Genomic DNA, 21,608 nt, shown 5'->3' on the forward strand with positions numbered 1-21,608 from the left:
GCATTATACAGTAGTGCTAGTTTTGATTCATTTCTCTTAAGATCCCAACATAACTATTACATACTGAAGAGAAACAATATCCAATATGAAGTTCTTTTTTATTATTCCCCTTCTTCAGACCTGGCCTTGCAGTCAAAGGTGGTATCTTTGAACGGTTCTGCTTGGTGTCCGCTTGCAAAGCGTGCTCCGTGAGGTGTTTAACAGTAGCAAAAGCTAAGTAGTAGCTGGAGAAAATTCCTATTCAGTGTTTTGAGATGGCTTCTTTCATCCATCTATTTCAGCTAGATCACTTTTTCAATCACTGCAGCTTAAACATTGCAATATTTTGCTAATGTTTGACAGCATGAAAGTGAAGTTAGAACATTTTTGTTTGTTTCCTTTGCCCAAAGCAAAAACTGTATGAGAGAAATAGCACAAATATGTTAAAAAATAGAATTTTATTGAATCATAGTATTATGATGAATTTTCTAGGGTTTTATTTAAATCTTAAAGTTTATGCTAAAAATACAAGTGCAAAAGAAATGCCATTTCTTAGCTATTTTAATGGACTAATTGTATTGGGTCTGGCTGAGATGGAGTTAATACTCCCCATAGCAGCCCTCATAGCACTGTGCTCTGCATCAGTAGCTAGAAAGGTGTTGATAACACACCAGTGTTTTGGCTACTGCTGAGCAATGCTGGCACAGCATCAAGGCTGTCTCCCCAACATTTTTGCCCCCCCTCAATGGCAGGCTGGGGCAGGGCAAGATCTTGGGAGGGGACATAACCAGGACAGCTGACCTAAACCAACCAAACAGATATTCCATACCATATGACGTCAGCTCAGATATAAAAGCTAAGTAAAGGGAGACGGAAGGGGGGCATTTTGTCTTCCAGAGCAACCACTACGCGTACTGAAGCCCTGCTTCCCGAGAAGCGGCCAGACATCGCCTGCTGATGGGAAGTAGAGAATAACATCATTTTTTTTTTTCTTTGCTTTCACGCGCGCAACCTTTGCTATCACTTTATTAAACTGTCCTTATCTTGACCCACGAGCCTTTTGTTATATTTTCTCCCCCCCGTCCAGCTGAGGAGGGGGAGTGATAGAGCGGCTTTGGTGGGCACCTGGCATCCAGCCAGGGTCAACCCACCACACTAATGTTTCCAGAATTGTGACTGAATCTCTAGATCTTTATATCTAAAAAAAACCCCCCACCTTTTAATTACAGTCGTTGTAGAGTATATGCAGTTTTGTACTGAATAGTTCCAATATGAGGCTTTAGATCATATTGCTGGTGTTCTGGGAATCTGTTGTAAGTGTAGTCTGTTAAATTCATTACTTAGCTGTAAGTCTTTTAATTTGGGAAGCAATGCAAATTGCAGTTAGTTTTTTTTCATAGAGTTTGAAATCTAATACCTCTTTTGAAATATTATAGATGTTTGCTGAATGTAATTCCTAGACAATGTCTGAGCTGAAACCTTAGTACTTTAGTTATAACTCATTCACTACAGTGAACACTACAATTATAACTCATTCGCTACAGTGAATGCATGTCAGTAGGCATTTGGAGTTCACTATGTGATAGTAAATGTTGAAAAAGCCATACAAAAATATCTTTAGGAAATATGACTAGGCGTAAGTGTTAACATTATTTGCTTCCATAGTTATTTCAATTTGTCATTTGTAGTTTCTTTAATATAAATCAAGCCATAGATTCTGTGTTTCTCTGCTGTGCTATTGTGTTATGCATTTGTTTTCTTCAAAACCTCAAGCAGGTAGAGTTTCTTGTATTTGGTTTTAGCTGAAGTTAAAATCAAGAATGACTTTGGTCAGGTACTTTCATATCATCATTTTAGATTATAAGTAGTAATTTTCTTTCTTTATCTATATAGGCATGATTATTGTACTCTTAACATGGAAGACTTCTAATCAAAGTTATCTGAAATTGTACTGTCAGCTAACAGAACAGTTAACAGTTTATAATGGCAGCTGCAGGCATGTTGGGGGAAGATAAGATTTTCAGGAATCTTTAATGGCTTCAGGAACAAGCTTTTTGGATTTAAAACACCACCACCCCCCCCAAAAATCCCAGGAGTTTTGGGGTGTTACACGTACTCAAATGCAGTGCATGAAGATAGGTTTATAAAACTGGCCTATAGGTTTGAACTTCTTAATTTTGAGACACAACAACCCATAATTGAGGATAGTTCCAGATTCTTTTCTTTCAGAGTTGGTAAGGATAAACACTGGGGATTAATGCCTATGAATGTCAGCAGGTGGCTTCCCTGATCTAGCAATCTAAGTTGATGATACTGGATTGCAGGGATAAAATAAATCCTTTGTGCATTGTGATGCGTTTTTCAATTATTCCATGGAATCGAATACATAGTTCTTTGTTGCTTTGCATAGGGAGGACAAAGTGAAATAACTAAAAATCATAAAGCCAAAAATGTATTCAAACAAGTTAGTTACAGTGGTGTTAATCTGTTGGTATGAGGGTTGAGTGCTCACTTCATTGCTTCATGTCACAAAAATGTTTGCATTTATTACGACACCTGTTGCATGTCACAAATGTAAACATTTTGTACTTTAAACAGATCAGAGAAAGACTTGTTGTGAATAACCAGTTAACTGCCATTTTGCTTCAAATAAAAACTTGTTTCATATTTTTAGAGGGATATGAGAGGTGACAGATATCTTTTAAAGGATCTAACAGTATCACAACACTAGAAATGCAAACTGCAATAAATTTTACACTCAAAAACCCCCTTAAAATACTGTCTTCTGAGTGAATAGAAGAAACTCTTCAACCATGTGGAAAAAAAACCCACGTTAAGCATCATGAGGGATAAATAAAACCATATTTTCACAGAGAAGACAGTATGGACTTAACTGAAATTCCTTTGGTTTTGTTTTTAAACAGATTAATCTTGGCTTGTATTTCTGTAGCTCTTGGATTTGGGTGAAGGTAAAGTTAACACTGAACTTAAGAGATTTTTTGAAAGAAGAGAAAGTTTTTACAAAGAATCTAAGCTCATGCTGTGGAACAATTAGTGTGAAGCAAGGCATTGTTTGATCCTGTTATCAAAATCCTTCCTTTTGAAAATATTTTATTCGTGGTGAAACAAATTTTAATATCCTGAAAAACCTGTAACTATAAACCATGAAGCATCTTGCCAGACGTTCAGGAAAGTAACTTTATGTCTATTTGATATGTGCAAGATTTGTAGACTGTCTTAAACAGATTGTATCAGTTTAAGGGACAACATCTTTTTATGTTTTCCTTCCAATTTTGACTTTGTAGTTGCTTTGAGTAGGTACATATTTTTAAACACTAATGCTTGAAATGTTACTGACTTTGAGCCACACTGAATATTAAACTAGTGTCAAGCAGACAAGGTGGAAGCATGCAAGCTCATTTACAGTTAACAGTGAAGAAGCTGGAACTACCTACACGTTTGTGGTCTAGGGAAAATACTTGATGTAATGGGGGTGGTGGACAAGTGGTCATTGAAAGTTATTCAAATTGATTGCTTCTGGGTGTAGTGATGAGATGAGTGACTGAAGCTACAAATTATAAGAGTGCTTGCATGGTACCATCAAGAAACTTATGGTATTGACCAAACGTCTGGTGGTGTGATTTTATGCATATCTGATTTGATCCTAGAATGTTTCTTGTTTAAAAGATGTCTCATTTTACATGAAATAATCCTGAAAGTTTCTGACCAACCCTAGCTGATGACAACTGAACAGTTGATTATTGTTTAATTGTAGTTACCTAGCTGACTCAACATAAAGTTGAAGAAACAAGTTGTTGGGAAACAAGCTTTTGAGCAAACTATATTGTCGGACAAGTAACTTTGAAAGTGTCAGTGACAGAAGGATCTAATGTTATACATCACTGCAGAAAACTTGCTTCCTTGGAATGTCTGAAATATGCTACTGAACGGGACATTGAAATCCAACAAGAAAGTTTATTTTTACTGGCAAGACACAGCGTATGCTATTCCTATAGCCCAAATATAGCTGTGGTTATTTGTTTGTTCCAAATGTCCAGGTTTTGTAATAATATTTGCATTTGAGAACAAAATGTCATATCAATAAGTAATGTTAGTATTTGTTTCATATAAATGGAATATGCAGATACTCATTTGATAAAATAGTTTTCTTTCTTTTGCTATAAAGTAATGAAAAAAAATCTAAGAACTTCATATTGCCTAATGTATTTAAAAAATACTGACTGCTGTAAGAGTGATGTATAGGAAAAACTTAAATGAATATCAGCAAGGTTAATACAAGATGGCTAAAATCACTGAAAATATTCTTAGTAAATATTTGAAAAGCAGTCTCAAAATACTGCCTGTGACTTAGTACTTACTGGTCATGCTCAAGCTTTTCAGAGAATAGCACTGTAAAGGATGCCTGGTATCCCATGGTTTGAGACAGTTTTATAAGTCCTGCTGTATGTTTAATCTCATAAGTATTTTCACTCAACCTTTGCAAGGCAGTTCTGGTTCTGGACTTTGTCCAGCTAGTGAATTTGTCCCTCGTGCTTCTCCCACAACTAGTTGAGGGCTTCCAGAACAGAAGCCATACTCTTGGCATCTGCTGCTGCACCTTACAGTGCGTGCTTTGGGCCATGTCCTAATGGCAACAGTTTCTTTATCACCACTTAGGGATGCTACCATTCCTGCCAGGAAAATCTCCTGTAAGTGGACCTAGTGGGCTGACTCATGGCCTTGGGTCCCTAGAAACCGTTCTCTTTATGATCGGTTTTGTGCTACCTCTCTGGACTACCTGCTGAAGTGCTATGGTCTACTTCTTAACTTGAAAAAAGTGTCTTTTCAGGTCAGTACCTTTCTATGGCAAAAGACACAACCTCCTCTCAAGTCGAGTTTAGGGTGTTTCCTGTTGTCCCAGGGACACTTGCAGCTGTTGTTCACACTCTTGTATGGGTTGCTGTTTGGAACATTGGAAATAGGTGCCATGTGGTTGACTTTGCAGTTTGTCAGCAGGCAGGGTAGTTAAGATCAAGGAGTTGAATTTGCCCAAGTTTTTATATAAAATTGTCACTAAATTTCTGTTCAATAAACAGATTAATGTATTGGTTCTTTTTCAGAACCTTATTCAAGAAATAGAAGCTTAAGTATACAGAGAGTTTTGATTTTTGTCTGCAGAGAATTAAGAAAAAAAACTTCACTGTTTCTTCACCCCCGAAGATTGGTAGGTATGGTGATTTTTGGTCCAGAGACTATTTATGAGGTCTCACGTAAAGTCAGAACATATTTTTTTTATTACTACTTTTAGGCAAGTAGGAAATTGCTTGAGAGCTATCCATGGTGAACAGTAGATCAGGATAAGCACCGAGCATAAAATCCTAGAATTCCAAGTTATTTGAAGTACATCTATGCCATCTCCATCCTTTTATTTAAAAGTCTATGGCTTTCTTGGATTGGATGGTGGAAGGGAGGCTTAGGTGCAAGAATGCAACACTTTCGGGCTCAGAGCATGAGGGGAACAGTGCGCAAACATTGTGCAAGAAGTAAGAGCATACAGTCCGTGCCTGAGAAATATATACCTCACTGCTGAAGATATGTATGTATGCTGTAACTTAACTCTAGTTACTGGTAAATCACAATTCTTTTCTAGTTTTGGGGTGCACTGTTACATTTGACACTGAGGTCATTAACTGTCATGCCAGAAAACCAAACAATCCACTGGACTGCAGCTGGTTTGGCAAAGAATCAGTGTAAAACTGAAACTATTTTCCCTCTTGGCATCAGAAACTACCAGGAGGAAAAGAACTGCTGGTTAGATCCTCTTTTTTTGGCAAATTTAACTCTTGGAAAAATGAACGCCCTACATAAAACTACTGGTATCTGGCATGACTCTATAGGCCAGAAATCCTTTAGTTGATGGAACTGCTTTCTAAATGATAGCCTCACAGCTCTTGAAAATTGTTGAAAACCAGTCTGAAAGAAAGACTTCCTAAACTCCATTTCATCAGCATTTGACATGTCTTCATTAACAATTTTTTAAAATAATTTAACAAATAGAACCATTCTTTTCTACGCTGAAATTAAACTTTTTATGGATTAGTGGTGTGATCTTTGTAGAATTGAACTATGAGCTCATAAGTCTGCGTGGAACAGAGTATAAATATGCAATCAGTTAAATAGGAAAAAATCTTGCACCACATTACTCCTTAATAGATGTACTACTTCCTATTAGTATAAAGAATCAGAAATGCTGAAAACAGTGGCTGTTGATCAGAAGCGTGCACTACAAAGATTTGAAAGATTTGTGTGCATGTATGATTAGTTCATAATCCTTCAAGATCCTAAAAATAAAAAAGTGGTTGTTTCTTTTTTTTTTAATTATTATTCTACCCTTCATAATACTGCTGTTGCATCTCAGAGCCTGAAATAAGTATTGTTCGATTGTTTACCGTATTGCCTAGAGGGCAGTAAATCTTTAACTCAGGTTGTCGACTATCGTCAAGTGGGTTACAATCTTGTCAGCAGGGTATTTACTGAAGTTTACAGTCTTGTATCTTAACACAAACTTAACATAAATCCAGGCGTGACGTGTTCGGGAGTATCTTCACCTGAAATTGCAGTCATAGTTGGTGATCTCCAGAAGACTTCAACTATCCAAATTAACTTCACGGCATTAATAATTGTCCAAACCCAGTATTTAACAGTTGGGGTGATGCAAAATGGTTCTTTCCCTCTTAAAATGGTTCCATCCCTACAGCGTGTGCAATGCAAGTGTGTCTCTTTCTGCCTCAGGTGCTTCTGCCCAATGTGTGACCCGTTGTGAGCAGTGTTAACTGAGCCACTGATGTCTGCAGTGAAGTAGCTGAGGCAGATGCCATTCTAATGAGCCTTCCATAATGGGTGGCAACCACCATTACCAAGAATGGGATGGATGGCTGGTGAGGGCTTAAAAGTCAAACCATCCATTTCACTGAAGCTACTCTACTGTTGCCCACTACCCTTGTGGCTTGGTTTTTATCTCAGTTAGGACATAGGGTATCTCAGCTGAAGCTTTCATGAAGTGCTTTTAGTTGGCCATAAGTTAGCTGTCCAAAGAAGTTGTTCACTTCATTGGATCATTATGAAAGCATAAACAGTTTTTAATGTCTGAATAGATGAAACAGATTCACTCCTACATCATGCTTAATTTTTTGTTGAAATTATTCACGGAAGGGTACTATTTCCGTTAACCTTGGTGAAGCTGGCGGGTGGGGGGTAGAAGTTCATATTGCTTAAAATTTCAGCAGAAAAAAATTAACTGTGCCTGGCTTTCTTACAGATCATTTGGAAAGGTGAGTATACATAGGGCATTATTTGGTGCTAATGACAGAATTAATTTATGCCTTAGTGGGGTCTTTAAAATGTTTCTGCTTACATGTATGAGTTTTCTCTGTAACATAGTGTTGCCCCATGATAACCCTTGTTCCTCTTTCTCCTGTCTTGTGACTTTTTTGGGGTGAGGTAGTGTCTTCCCTTCACCCAAGCTTTAATTTTCTGTTAGAATCTAAACTAAAAAGTAGCTTTCTCCTCCCCTTAGCATCCCACTTCTTGAGATTCCCTTCTGTCACATTGGCAGTCTCTCCCTCTCTCTCCTCATGTTTCACATTATAGGGTCTAGAGGTGAAACTTTCCTAATAAAAGACAGTTGAGAACTGGGCTGCTTCTTTTCCTGAGCAATGCAGACTGGGAAGCCAACCCCTAATTTGTACCTCTTGGAAAGGCTTGAGCTTCCCATCAGAATGGGAATCACTGCTGCCTGTGCTTGCAGCAATATGATATAATGCCTGTTGGCTTTTTTCATGTCATGTTTGATTGACTTGGAAATTTTTGGTTGCAGTCAAAGGGGTGGAAAGGATCATCTGCTCTCCCCTTAATCTTTGTCCTACCAGAAACAGTCAGTCTCTAGTTTTGCTAATGATCACAGCCAGATAAACCTGTCCTTTGAAGTTGCAGAATGCTGTGAAAGCTGTCCCTTGCTACAGTTTTGTATCCCCCATGGCTGATTTTTTAAGATAATTGTTAGCTATTATGGTTGCATGTGTGTCCTGGTTTCAGCTGGGATGTAGTTAACTGTCTTCCTAGTAGCTGGTACAGCGCTATGTTTTGAGTTCAGTATGTGAAGAATGTTGATAACACTGATGTTTTCAGTTGTTGCTCAGTAGTGTTTAGACTAGAGTCAAGGATTTTTTCAGCTTCTCATGCCCAGCCAGGGCACCTGACCCAAACTGGCCAACAGTGTATTCCATACCATGGGACGTGCCATCTAGTTTAGGAACTGGGAAGTGGGGGGCAGGGATTCGCCGCTTGGGGACTGGCTGGGTGTCGGTCGGCGGGTGGTGAGCAATTGCCCTGCGCATCATTTGTACATTTCAATCCTTTTATTACTACTGTTGTCATTTCATTAGTGTTATCATTATTAGTTTCTTCTTTTCTGTTCTATTAAATCGTTCTTATCTCAACCCAGGAGTTTTACTTCTTTTCCCGATTTTCTCCCCCATCCCACTGGATGGGGGGGAGTGAGTGAGCGGCTGCGTGGTGCTTAGTTGCTGGCTGGGGTTAAACCATGACAATGTGGAAAACTGAAAAAGTCAGTAAGTTGTAAACTGTGACACTGCTAATCTGAAAAGTCTGAAGCTATTCATCATCCTTAATCTTGCCAACAGAAGTTCTAGGGGTTCCTATGTCTGTGATTACAGGATTTCTCTTTTCCTCATCTTTGGCAGCAAAGGAAAGCTGATGCCTAGGCACCTGTCATGGCATCTTATTTTTCTGTCTTCTTATAGCCTGCTTTGTTTTTTCATCTTTCCCCATGGTAGTATCAATTTAGTTAGGATGGGTGCATTTTTCACATCTTTTAGGACCAAAGCAGAGGTGCTGTATTTAGTCAGGAAATTAGTTGAAGTCAGTTGAAATTGAGTTTGCAGCCAGAGGAAACTGGAAAAATATCAGTATCAAAGGACTGATAAGAGGAGAAAGGCCAGCTGGAAAGTAAATTGCAGCTTTGAATAATTACTGTATATAACTACTGAATAGTACTCATTCATTACAATTACCAATTATTTTCAGCTATGAGCCACAATTACTTGAATAGAATAAATTAATGTAGCACAATTTATCGATTGTTTCTAAAAACAGCCTTAAAGTTTTGGATCCTCATTACAACCTTCCTAGATTAAAGCAGAGTGAAATTAACCTGATTGTTGAATATTCCCATGCTACGCATAGCTCTGTTTTTTGGCTCATGTACTAGCAGGACTGAAGATTGTTACTTCTGAAATACAGTTGCAAAGATCAAAAGTGAATATATGAGTTCTGAACCAATTTCAGAACCATCTGATTGACCTACAATAGCCAGAGAAAAAAGGATTGGAAGAGTACAAAGCAGATAGCATAATAATATTGTACTCTCCCTTACGCTTTATTTGCACGTGCATGCACTACTTCCCCGTGCCTCCCTCGCCCCCCAAAAAAGTCCTTTATCCCTGGTACATTGGGCAAACTACGTAGGGTATCTTGTTGAGTCCTGAAGGTGAAGGTCTTTTTTTACTCCATCACAGCATGCATCTGAGTTTGAGAGTACACTGAAAGTTATTTCTTTCAGAACTTCAGTCAACTTTAAGGCATAAGAGGAGCATTTGGACTAAGTAATATACAATTCAAAAGTCATATTTATTGGTTGAAATCCATTCTTGAAAAATATCTGAGGTGTGAGTTCTTGACCCAAAGACAAAATGAGATCTAATATACTTAGAGTAGAATTTAACCCATCACAAATGTAAAACTATTCTTATCAAATCAATTCTTAGCATGAACACATTTTGTTATTGGGAACAGGCCTGGAAAATCATATTTCATGGTCACATTTTAATTCACTTGTCACATATGAAAAATGGTTCATGACATTCTTAAGGAAACAAAATTTAAGTTCACTTTCTTGAAAAGCAGGTTGTACAAAACAGGACTTTTATTGTCCTTCAGCTCCAAGATACACCTGCTCAAACTTAGAAGAAAGAAAGAATACATTGTGAGGTTGGATGCCTCTTGTGGTGTAGGTCAGTTAACATACAGGAGGTATCACGACGTCTTTTAAATACTGGGAAGATTTACAAATACTGTTTCCTTTGAGCTACCAAAATGCATGTTTTATATTTAAAATGACTTAGAAAAACTTGTTGTCGACAGACTCTAAAGAAATACTTCATGCAACTGTGCTCCTAAGAAAGGAAAGCTGAAGCATGTCATTTATAACACAGCCTGTAATCCAGACCTAAAAAATAATTCAGAAGGAAGTATGTTCTGATTTAGAGTACAGATATGCAACTCTTCAGGATTCAGAGATTAATGATAAATAAAAGGAGCAGTTAACTTAATACCACCTCTCGCAGTGTTTTATTAATAATAATCCTGCTACAAATGTGTATCGGAACTCATAGTGATGCTCACCAGATGTCTTTTTTTGCTGGTCAGAAAAGAAAATGCTAACTCAAAAAATTTTTTTGCAATAAAAGCAACGTAAAATAAAACAGACACAAAGAGCATAGAAGAAAAATTGCATAGCAAGGCAGGGGAAGCAATTAACTTGAAAAATGTACAGCTGAAAATTAAAACATAGCTTGGCTAAGTTCTCTGCTTGTTTTACTGAAGCAATAAAATACTGTCTGCTTAGCAAATGACCTCTAACTTGCAAAAATATGCAGTTCTGAATGCAAATGAAATAATAGTTTGGAAGAAATTAAATTTATTCCGGTTGCTACCTTTTGTATGCATCCTTCTGCATTCTTGAGTCTTTGAATCACTTTGAAGCTCACTGACAGGACATTTGCCCAGAATACTCACTGTACCATCTTGTATGCTATGTGTTGTAGCATAAAAGGTATAATTCAAAAGCTGGCTTTGCAGGGTAATGTCAGGACAGGCTGCAGGTTTCCCAATTTGTGCAGATCCAGTATTGTCACTTCCCTATAAATAAGGTATTAAGGAACTGTTAACAAACATTTCTGCTCTGAAGCTGAAGAAGCAGCTGTACGATCTCAAGCTGCTCTGGCCTTGGTTTATAGTAATGCTTTTTTTTTTTTTAACCCAAGTTTGGCACAAGTGGTGGTCTGATTAGTAATATTTCCATGACATTTCATTTATAAAAAAATGTGAGGAAGGGTATTTTTCTGCACATTCTGAACAGGCACATCAGGATGTGGCTTTGGAGCTACTACTATACAAGGACCCCAAGAACTTAGTGCAATTCTTTTGTGTGGATTTAACTCCAGACTTGTAGCCAAAGAGCTTCTTTCTGATGGCAGTAAGGCTTAGCTTCAGATACTGAAGGAGAACATCATGACCATGCTGAAGCATACAGAGAGGAGGTTTTCAGCCCAGAAAGACTGGAGAGAAGAGTAAAACCTTGCTTTTAAGCCATGTTTTGTGCCTTTCCAGGCTGTCACATCCCAGGATCCTTTAATGTTCAGTTTATGCAAATCCAACAGCATGTATTAAGACGGTATGAGGTATGTCCACTCTTGTATAATGTGGCCCCATGTCCGATTTCAATGATCTCACCTAACCTGTGCAGTAGAGTGCCTAATATTGCAGTCTTTCTGCCACAAGAACCCTTACTCAATGTCTTACTAGATGTCTTTTTGAGTGTATATACTCAAATTCTGAGTTTATATTACTTAATATTTAATATTAATTATATTAATGTTATGATAGATATATTTAATATATATTGCTGCATTGCTGTTATTTTTGCTCATACTCTTTATGTATAAAACTCAAATGTGGAATTGAAGCTGTGAAGTTCTTAGAACTTCCAAGAGCAATTCAATGTGACTGCTTATTTGTAGTTGAAAGTAATGTAGTAGAAGGTCTTTTGGCTAAGAACACAACAAAGTTTGATTACAGATAAGTGCATATTATCTTCTCTTCAGCTGTTAGGCTAGCAGTAGGCTAAGGCATCATCAGTAAGTATTGCTGGCAACATGTTAGAATTTGGAAACTTACATTTTCAGAAATACTGCATTGAATTTCTCTCAAAGAAATATTTCAGTATAAAAGTTTATCCTTTCTTCATTTGGAGTTTTATTCCATTCTATTATTGATTTGTTTTTACATTTTCACATTGTATATATATTCAGTTCTGAAGTATTGTATAGCTTACATAATGTGGTCTGAGAGCATGTTTATCATGAATGTAAAAAATTATTCAATACGCTATATTTTGTTGCTTCTGAAGACTTTTGAAAACAGTATCTGGGTTTTATGTTTTCAGATTTACTCAACCCCAGAATGAAATTACCATGTGTATGTTGAAAAGACTACGTCTTATGTTATCTTTAATATCTAGCTTGTCAATGGTATCTAAATTGTTTTATTTATGCAAAGATTGTTCATATAATGAACAGTCATGGTGCACACTGTTAGTCTACAGAGATAAATCCAAGGAACTCCATTCTTAAATATGACAAATTGCTTGAACACTTAATGGAGAACAGTTCTGTACTGGTAAGAGAGGACGGATGGAGTTGCATCAGAGTATGTTCTCTCTTCTGTTCTGTGATTCATTACTGGGTAAAATGAGTTGCCCTCAAGTCTTTTTTTGGCCTCTGCTACCAGCTGTAATCTGATTCAAAATATTTTTCTGGTCACAGCTCAGTACATTACTCAAAGGAAACTGAATTTTAGCAGAGACTTTGGCAACTTACCCCTTGTGGTTGTGATAATATATTGGGAGGGGCAGAAATGAGAGTGATTATTTCTTATGGAACAGTAGTTATCTAGAGAAATAATCTGAAATTCATATATTGATTTTGAAAATTAGGAGTTGTTTGAAATCCTTGTATAAAAGTCAGTCAGTCTACTTTTTCTACAAAATTAAAATGTTGATGTATACGTACCTGTGCATGTTTATGTAGCTACAAGTGATTCTTAGCTAAAATTTTCAAAACCTCTTCTTACATATATTTTTTGATAACCATGTTATGTTCAGTTATATATTTCTCTCATACTGCTAAAATTCATGTTCAGTCTTACCTTTGTGCATGCTGGAGGCTTTCATGGTCATTGCTGATGAACAAAGGCTACTTCTTCCTCTTCTGACTTCTCTAATGTTAATTCTTAAAAAGCTTATTTAAAGTCTGTATGGGGCAAACTCCTACTTTGCACATAAGCTATGGGGGGTGTTGTAGAGGAAGGGGAGGGGGTGCTTTTTAAGGTGTCTCAGTTGCTGGTTTGAGGATTGCTGTACTTTTTGAGTATACCTTGTGTGTTATATTACTTGGAGAACTTTTATTCACTAGACAAGATTTAAAAGTGAAAGAATGTTGACTTAAAAACTGGACTTAAAATACTGAAGTTGTGCCAAGAAAAAAATTTTTAAAAAGCTACACTATCAAAATAAAAATAAAATTATTAAATTTATACTTTACAATAAATATACTCTTGTTTCTGCAGCATGTCAGCCAGTTTCTGCCTTTCTTTTGGAAGAAACTGGAATAATTTTAAATTGCAGGTTTTCTTTGTTGAAGGTAAGCTGCCTTTTCCTTTCCATCTGATCAGAAGGAAAAGGCAGAAGACAAATACTATCCTTTTTTCTGTGGTGTCACAGACTAGAAATCCTTTGCTTTTTGTTTTTACTAATGAAGACTTACATTCCTGTCTTCTGCTATATAGGATGCTTTCATACTGGACGTGAAGAAGGTCTTTCCTTCCTTCCTTGTCCTCAAAGTTTAATGTTTCTAGTATATGTGTTAAGTAGTACAGCCTCTTCCCCAAGTGATACTGTAATTATGAAGTAGTTTAGTCCTTTTTATGGAATAGTTTCTAATTTAAGGTTTTTTTCAAAGAGGAGATTTTTCAGATTTTTGATGTTTTCTTGTTTCTTTCACATCTCTAGCCAACAAGGACACTAGTTATGACGAGTATGTCTTCTGAGTAAGTATTAAACATTTTGACTCTTTAGTCAGCACACTGTTTAAACTTGAATGTTGATAACATTTTTATGCCTATACAAAATGAAATTTATCTTTGGGCCATATATTAAAATTCTTTATTTCATTCTGTGTTCTAGCTAGAAGTACATAGATACATGTATATGTCATTGCTACCTATAGTGTGTTTGTATGTTTGTGTTGCTATGGTGCAGACTGAAGTAACTTTCTTAGATGAGCTCAACAGGGCTTCAGAGCAATGAAACTAAAATCTTAAGTAAGTTTTGTATTTTTCTGAAGGAAGTGTAAAAAGGAATTTTATGTAGTAAATGGTTCAGACTTTGAGCCCAAGACTTAGCTTTTTCCTCATACATTTTAATTATTTCTATTTAAAATGTCATAATCTGAAACATCAGTTCAAAATGTTTTCTTTCATATAAATAGTTGCTGAAGAAATATCAATTGTAGGCCTTCTGGCCACTTAGCTTCAAAACATTAGAAGCAGCTGCCACTGCATATTTTGGGGGAGAGTTAATAATTTTCTGGCATGCTCTTATCGTTCTCTTAAGTCTTACAACATAAAGAACATCCAACAAAAATACAGTTCCATATTTTATACTACACTTGGTCACAGTTTTTTGAATTCTTTTTCAAAACTCAAGATATTTCTACTACCCACAAATCTGTTTCAGGTTGAAGTAATTAAATCTTGACAGTTAGATAGATATAAGTACTCAGAAACAGCACTTAGTGGCTATCCTTTTAGAAATTCTTTGTAAATGGTTGTCAATAGCTGTTAACAAGTATAGTAATATATGTCAGAAACATAAAATGGAATTAATACTTTTCTTGTCTTTAATGTGACTGGATGCTGGTGTGCTGTAGTTTAACTCCAGCCAGCAACTGAGCACCACGTAGCCACTCGCTCACTCCCCTCCACCCAGTGGGATGGGGGAGAGAATTGGAAAAAGAAAAAGTAAAACTTGTGGGTTGAGATAAAGACACTTTAATAGGACAGAAAGGAAGAAAATAATAATGATAATAACAGTAATAAAATGACAATAATAATAATAAAAGAATTGGAATATACAAAACAAGTGATGCGTAATGCAGTTGCTCACCACTCGCTGACTGATGCCCAGTTAGTTCCCAAGCAGCGATCCCCCCCCCAGGCCAACTTCCCCCATTTATATACTGGACATGACGTCACATGGTATGGAATACCCCGTTGGCCAGTTTGGGTCAGCTGTCCTGGCTGTGTCCCCTCCCAACTTCTTGTGCCCCTCCAGCCTCCTTGCTGGCTGGGCATGAGAAGCTGAAAAATCCTTGACTTGGTATAAACACTGCTTAGCAACAACTAAAACATCAGTGTGTTATCAACATTCTTCTCATAATAAATCCAAAACGTAACACTATACCAGCTATTAGAAAGAAAATTAACTCTATCTCAGCCAAAACCAGGACATAGTAACACCAAGACTCTAACATGTACTTTGCAAGTCATGCAATACAGGATCACTGGGGAGGAGGTAAAGATAATAGCTACAGTGCAGATAGAAGTTGTGGAAAATAGAGCCTGTGATCTGCTGAAAAGAAGAGAACAAATCCTGGCAGAGCTGGAGAAAAAGTTCTTTTGTTGAGAGACGTTATTAATATATTATTACTTTTATGTTGCTTGTATGTTGATTTTTCCCAGCCAATTAATTTTTCATTAAATAAAAATGGTGATAACAATTGCTTTTCTTCAGAACTTCATCAAGATTGTGCTTTTGGCTGTCTACAGTTGTAGGCATTTGTTGACCTGTAAATGGGTGAAGGGAAAGGGACTCCTTCTGAAAGAACTAAAGAACAGAAAACAGTCCTCCAAAGTACAACCCAATGGCCAAAAGCCAGTTCAACTACCCCATAGCTACAGCCTCAAAAGTGGTTCATTAGAAATTCGGTTTAGAGATCATGAGTTCAGTGGCTTCATGGCATTGGGTTTTGAGATTATATTAAATGCTACTCGCTGATTCACAGCCAGCAGCTACCTGCTGTTCTGAATCACAAATTCAGTGAGATTTTGCTATAAATTTGCATCCATCAGTTTTTCCAGCTGACTGAAGTATAAACTAGTGAGTTTTCACTGTAATTTATAAGATATCTTAGATTCCATTTTTGTACAACAGGACTTCTTCCTCTCATTGTAAGGAATTTTGTGTAGACATGAGCGAGAACTAAGAAAATGTTCAGGCAGAGCATGGAAATGCGTCCCCTGAGCATGCAGTCTAGGCAGGGGCATCCCCTATGGGTTGCAACATTGCAAAAACATTCACTTGTAGGCTATGTCAAGTTAAAACTCATAAAATCAAAAGGGAATAGTAAATATTCTAGTAACATTCAAAGCCATATAGCCAAGGCCAGAATTCACACTGGACTGAGGGTCAGTGGTTTGATTTTTTTTTCAAGTGTCTCCACATACAATATCACCTTTGACTTAAGTGTGAAGTTAATTTGTTACACTGCTTTTACTATTCATTTATTTCTTTGAAACTTCTTTAAAAATAGATTGCTGCATTCTCTGTGAGGAGTTTATTGCAGTTTTGTTAGAGTTCCTCTAAGTAGTGTTTGGTTTAGCTGAGGTATTTGGGGATTTTTAACTGAGTTACTTTCTTTGGAGTGAAAGGTAGTGAGAATGAAGTAACCCCAGAGGCTTCTGGAGATGTTCTGAGTGCGCTCGCATTATGTCAGTGATAAACTTAAATGTTTTGCCTGAGAGGATCATCATTGTGATAGATGTGACTGTGTTCAAGGTTGTGCTTAATTGTTTTATCTTGTATAGCGTGCTGTGGACATTTCCAAGTCAGCTGGGGGGAGCAGACAGGGCACCGAAACTGGGCTTTCATTTACAGATCTTTAATGATCATTTATAATAATGATTTATAAAAGTAATAATTAATAAGAACAATACATTGTTCTCATGCAACAGCTTTTCTCTAGTGATACCAAGATCTCAATGTTTTCACGATGATGTATTTATGTGCTTCAGCGTAGCTATGTAGAGAACTCAAATTAGAATTCCAGTTATAGGTGGCCATTCTGGATTTTATATTTAATTTTATACTTATAATTGTATTTAAGGATGAGTAACTTTTTAATTGAAATATTGGCTCAGATATATAGGTAGCAAGTCAGAACTTTAGGAATTCTCTCTAACTTTAGACATAGTATTTTATTCTGATGCTGAAAATCTGATGCTTCCTAATGAAAACCTCTCAGGAGTGCAGTGTCTAAATGTTTACATTTCCTGGAATTTCTTTTTTTGATAGCACTGCAAAAGCAACGAAGAATGAGGCTCTGTTGTACTAGGCATTGTACACAAACAATATGTTAGATAATTTCTGCCTCAAAAGCTTCTCTTTAAACACACAAGATCGATGTGGGGCACAAAAAAGCATTGATGTGCAAGTAGATATCATTGTGTGATAACAGAAAAGGGTCTGTTTGGACTCTGTGGGAAGGCTAATGAATTTAGGGCTAGCAAGTGGGTAGAGGCTCAGTAAGAAAAGGATAAATGATTAGTGAAGAAAGAAATGAGGTGAGTTTGAGTTAATTTGTGTTGTGTGTGTATATGCTTTTATAATTCTGCATATCCATTCAACATTGTATGGTTTTCTTCCTTTTCTTCTTTTTAGGAAGCAAAACACAGTAATTCAGGTGGTGAATAAACTTGGAGACTTTTTGTTCTCAGATGATGTATGTGAAACAACAAGTCATGTAGTTACAGGGAGTCCTCGTCGTACCTTGAATGTTATGCTGGGAATTGCTCGTGGGTGTTGGATTCTTTCTTATGAATGGGTAAGACATATTTTTTAATTTTACTACAAAATAAATTAAACTTATTTTGTATAGCTGAAATATCATGTTATACGTGTAGTTATCTGAAGACTGTTAACGGTCTACTTTGGGGTTTTCAGAAGTTCTTGGTGATTAATTTCCCTTGGAATAAAGGTGTTTGCGTCTTTGGTCACCTTAACGATCCAGTAATATGCCTTTGTGGCAGAAAAGACCAACAGCATGCTTGGCTACTTTAAGAGGAACGTATTTGAGCAGGGGATTTGGACAAAACAATTTCCACAGGTCCATTCCAGCCTCAACTATTATATGACTCCATGTGTCCATGAATGAAATACGTTTAAGTATCTGTCCCACACTTAGCTTTGTATGGAGTTTTAAACAAGTAACAACATATTTGCTACAAGTTACTTTCTTGTAACAGGGTAGTCAAACATGAAAGCTATATATTACCTTGAGAAAAAGCTTCAGATAACTACTAAGATAGCTAAAGATGTAGATAACTACTATAAAAATCCAGTAAAATAGTATCCTATCTTTGCACATAAGGCAGCATTTGGATAATCAGTATTCAGGCAATTGCTGTCCTGGAATTTCATTGCCCATTTTATGCGTTGTGCTTCTCTGAACCAATCCATGGTGAAAACATCAACACCAGTACTGACTAGTAGCAATGCCAGATTTTCTCCAGCTGTCCTACAGTCTACCTTTCAGATTCATCACAGGATCATCTATATCCCTCATATAATACCAATAAGTTCAATGGAATTGTTCCAAGGATTAGTTTGTTCCTGAAAATATTATTGGATCAAATGTTGAAGCTGTCTTCACTAATTTTATTGGGCTGCTCTTTAGACAAAGTTCTGAAGTTACTAGGAGAGTCACATGAGAAGGAACTAGAGAAAAACTTCAGAATTCAGTCCTCCAATTCACAAGTTTCTTCACTCTTACAGTATCTGCTTATCTGTAAATATTGCTATTTCAAATTTTTTTAGAACTGTGCTTAAATCTTTCACTGAGGCTGGGTACAACTTTGTCTATAAATGTCTAATCCCTCAAGTAATTAAGTCATTTATTTCACTGAAAGAAAATATTGCTTTAAACTTTTTTTAAAAAAATATTTCTTAATCTGGTTAAATCTATGCATCTTATCATGTAAGAGCATTGTTGTCTTATTTCTAATTGTGTCACTGGCATAATTTTGCCACCTTTTTACCCAAATTTGTTAACTGAATACTTTAACTAGAGAAGAGAAAGCTGAAGCCTTACTTAACCATCATGAGGAATTCTGTAGAAAATTAGTCAGGAGAATTTCATTCGAGCAAAATAATCTCTTCCTTTTATTAATGCTAAAATACTGAATCCTTTAAATGCCTTTCTATACTGTAGTCAATCCTACCATAAGTACTTTCATTGGTAAAATACTTCAAATTGGATGTTAAATTCAGTTCAATGTTCAAATAAAATAATCAATCAGTCTGGAGAGATCTGTAGTACCTTTTAAACCAGGTATTAATTCTGAGCAGTAATGATTGTCTTTTTGAAGATGTTTCTCAACATTTTAAGAAGCTGAAATATTATCTACCTCTGTCTTTTGACTTGTAACATGGAGACATAATATAGGCTGCAATATTTTTTTCTTCTCCTGAGAAAAACCTAAAATGGTCTTTTTAAAGATGGATTTTGGAATAATATTGTATTTACTATTAGACATTTAATCTTCATAGCACTCTATTTACATATTTCAAGATGAGTTATTCAAGTACAAGTAACGGTATGATCATTCAGTGTGCTAGCTGGATGGGTAAGAGGCCTTAAATAATGACTAGTCAAAGAGTGTGTTCTCAGACCCTTGAGAACTTGATGTTTGACATAAATTTTCCTATATAGTGTGAATAAAAGAACATAGCTGGTGTGGATATGCAAAGGAGAACTTTGCACCAAGGCTAACCTTACAGCTGTATAACACACAGGACACTTGTTGGAGCTCCATGCCCTGCAGGTTGCCTGCTACTGAATTAGATAAAATAGTCCATATTTGAGGACAATGTAACAGAAGATTCATCAACTTGATTCTAGAGTCCAAAGCCAAGGAAAACATTCTTTAAGGTTGTAAGAATTCCACAGAAAAACTATGTTTTTCCCACTCTTATCTTCCCTCCCTATTTCCTCCTTTCTTGTGTCCTCCGTGACCAGCAAGACTGCATTCTACTAGAATCTGATACATTCTTAATATCTCAATATTATCAGGTGTATTTTTCCTAACTTATGATACTCCTATATCCAGCATTAATGCTTGATCCATACTGTACTGCTTTATCATTACATTTTAAGCTAAATCTTTTGTAACTGCAGATTTGAAAACTTCTAGATAGCTCTTACTTCTCAATATAAACACTTTTATATTCTGAAGTATTTCAGCTTTTCTTAGTCTTTTTCCACATTCTAAGGAACTGTTGAATATGAAGGTATTACTGACTTATGAAGAAAAAGTGCTCAAGAATAATATTGCAAATCATAACTTGGTTTTGTCCTATGTGAATTTGAAGTGTTTTTTTTAGTGTTGCTATGCAAATACACTGCTTGAAAATTTCTCTGGCAAAGTCAGAAGCAAACTTTCAGTGACTTAGAATGGAGAGCTCTTGCCTTTGTGTTCATGAAAACTGAATGTTTTAGTGAGTGGTGACCTGATTATTTACTGCAGGACCTGTTCATGAACTCTGTATCTAATTTTCTTTTCATCTATGAAAGTAGATATGATGCCTTTGTATTCAATTCCAGAACCACAATAGACAAGCATTAATCCATCTTTTGTTAAGATAAACAAAATTAATTTCTAAACAAAATTCTGTAAATACTACAAGGATTGATAGAGGTTGTTACTGTAGAATTGGCCTGGAAAATGAAATGGGATTACTTAATCATAACTAATCTTTTGGGTTTATGTTTTAATCTATTTGTGGTGTTTGCCAGTTACTCTTGGTACAAACATCATTTTGGCGCTATAAGGACATGTTGTACACATTATACAGCATGGTACATCTGTTCCTGCTCAACATTATTTACAAAGAAATTATTTTCACACAGTATGTCTCTAAGAATTGTATTAGAATTTACAATTTTCTTGGTTCAGTTAAAGCTGATTTATACTGTGATTAAAAGAGAAATGGTTTGGATTAACAAGTTTCTTTTATTTGCAATAAATATATACAGCTATAAGTATAAAGCTAACAGCTTTCAATATTCTTACTGTAAATTGTAAAAAGTAATTGTAAAAAACATACGCAGGTACCACTTTAAAATTTATAACTTAAAATCCTAAGTTGCAGTCTTAACTGTATGTTTTTAGGAAGTTCGTATACTTGGCTAAACACAGCAACACATTACTAGGTTTTGAATATTTTTAAAGGTCCTTGATTTATTGATGTGCTTAACTCTTATTTTTAGGTTTGGTTGTGATATAATGACTACAGAAATTATTTTTGCTTTTTGTACAGTTGTTGCATTTTCAAATATTCGGTTGTGCGTTTTCTAAAAGTAAACATAATATTCTTTGAATTTTTGTTCTGAAGTTCAACAATAAGTTTGAAGATATGCTGCCTTTCATTATCAACAAAAAATCACTGTTCTCTTCCAATAGCCTGCAAAATTGGACACCTCCCCTCACAAGTAAAACACCACTCGCCATATCACACAAAACTCCAGCTTTTGTAGCAGTGCATAGTAGAGGTTGCTGGTTCCCTTGAAAGTTGTCAAGCATAAGCTACTTTGGACTAAAGACTACAGAACTAGGTTTTGATAACAAAATTACTTTCTAAATTCAGTTCGCAATGT

At 36.1% G+C, this 21,608-nt stretch overlaps 1 protein-coding gene across 3 annotated transcripts in view; it reads left to right on the forward strand.

The window, feature by feature from the left end:
* Positions 1 to 21,608, forward strand: part of MCPH1 (microcephalin 1) — a 130,908-nt gene that overhangs the window by 23,992 nt on the left and 85,308 nt on the right. For all 3 annotated transcript variants that reach the window (XM_069805939.1, XM_069805940.1, XM_069805941.1), the window contains 2 exons: positions 13,907 to 13,944; positions 17,615 to 17,777. In XM_069805939.1, coding sequence (XP_069662040.1) covers positions 13,907 to 13,944; positions 17,615 to 17,777 — 201 coding nt within the window. The remainder of the gene's footprint in view (positions 1 to 13,906; positions 13,945 to 17,614; positions 17,778 to 21,608) is intronic.

The sequence above is a fragment of the Haliaeetus albicilla genome, chromosome 18 (assembly GCF_947461875.1).
Source record: "Haliaeetus albicilla chromosome 18, bHalAlb1.1, whole genome shotgun sequence".
NCBI lineage: Eukaryota > Metazoa > Chordata > Aves > Accipitriformes > Accipitridae > Haliaeetus > Haliaeetus albicilla.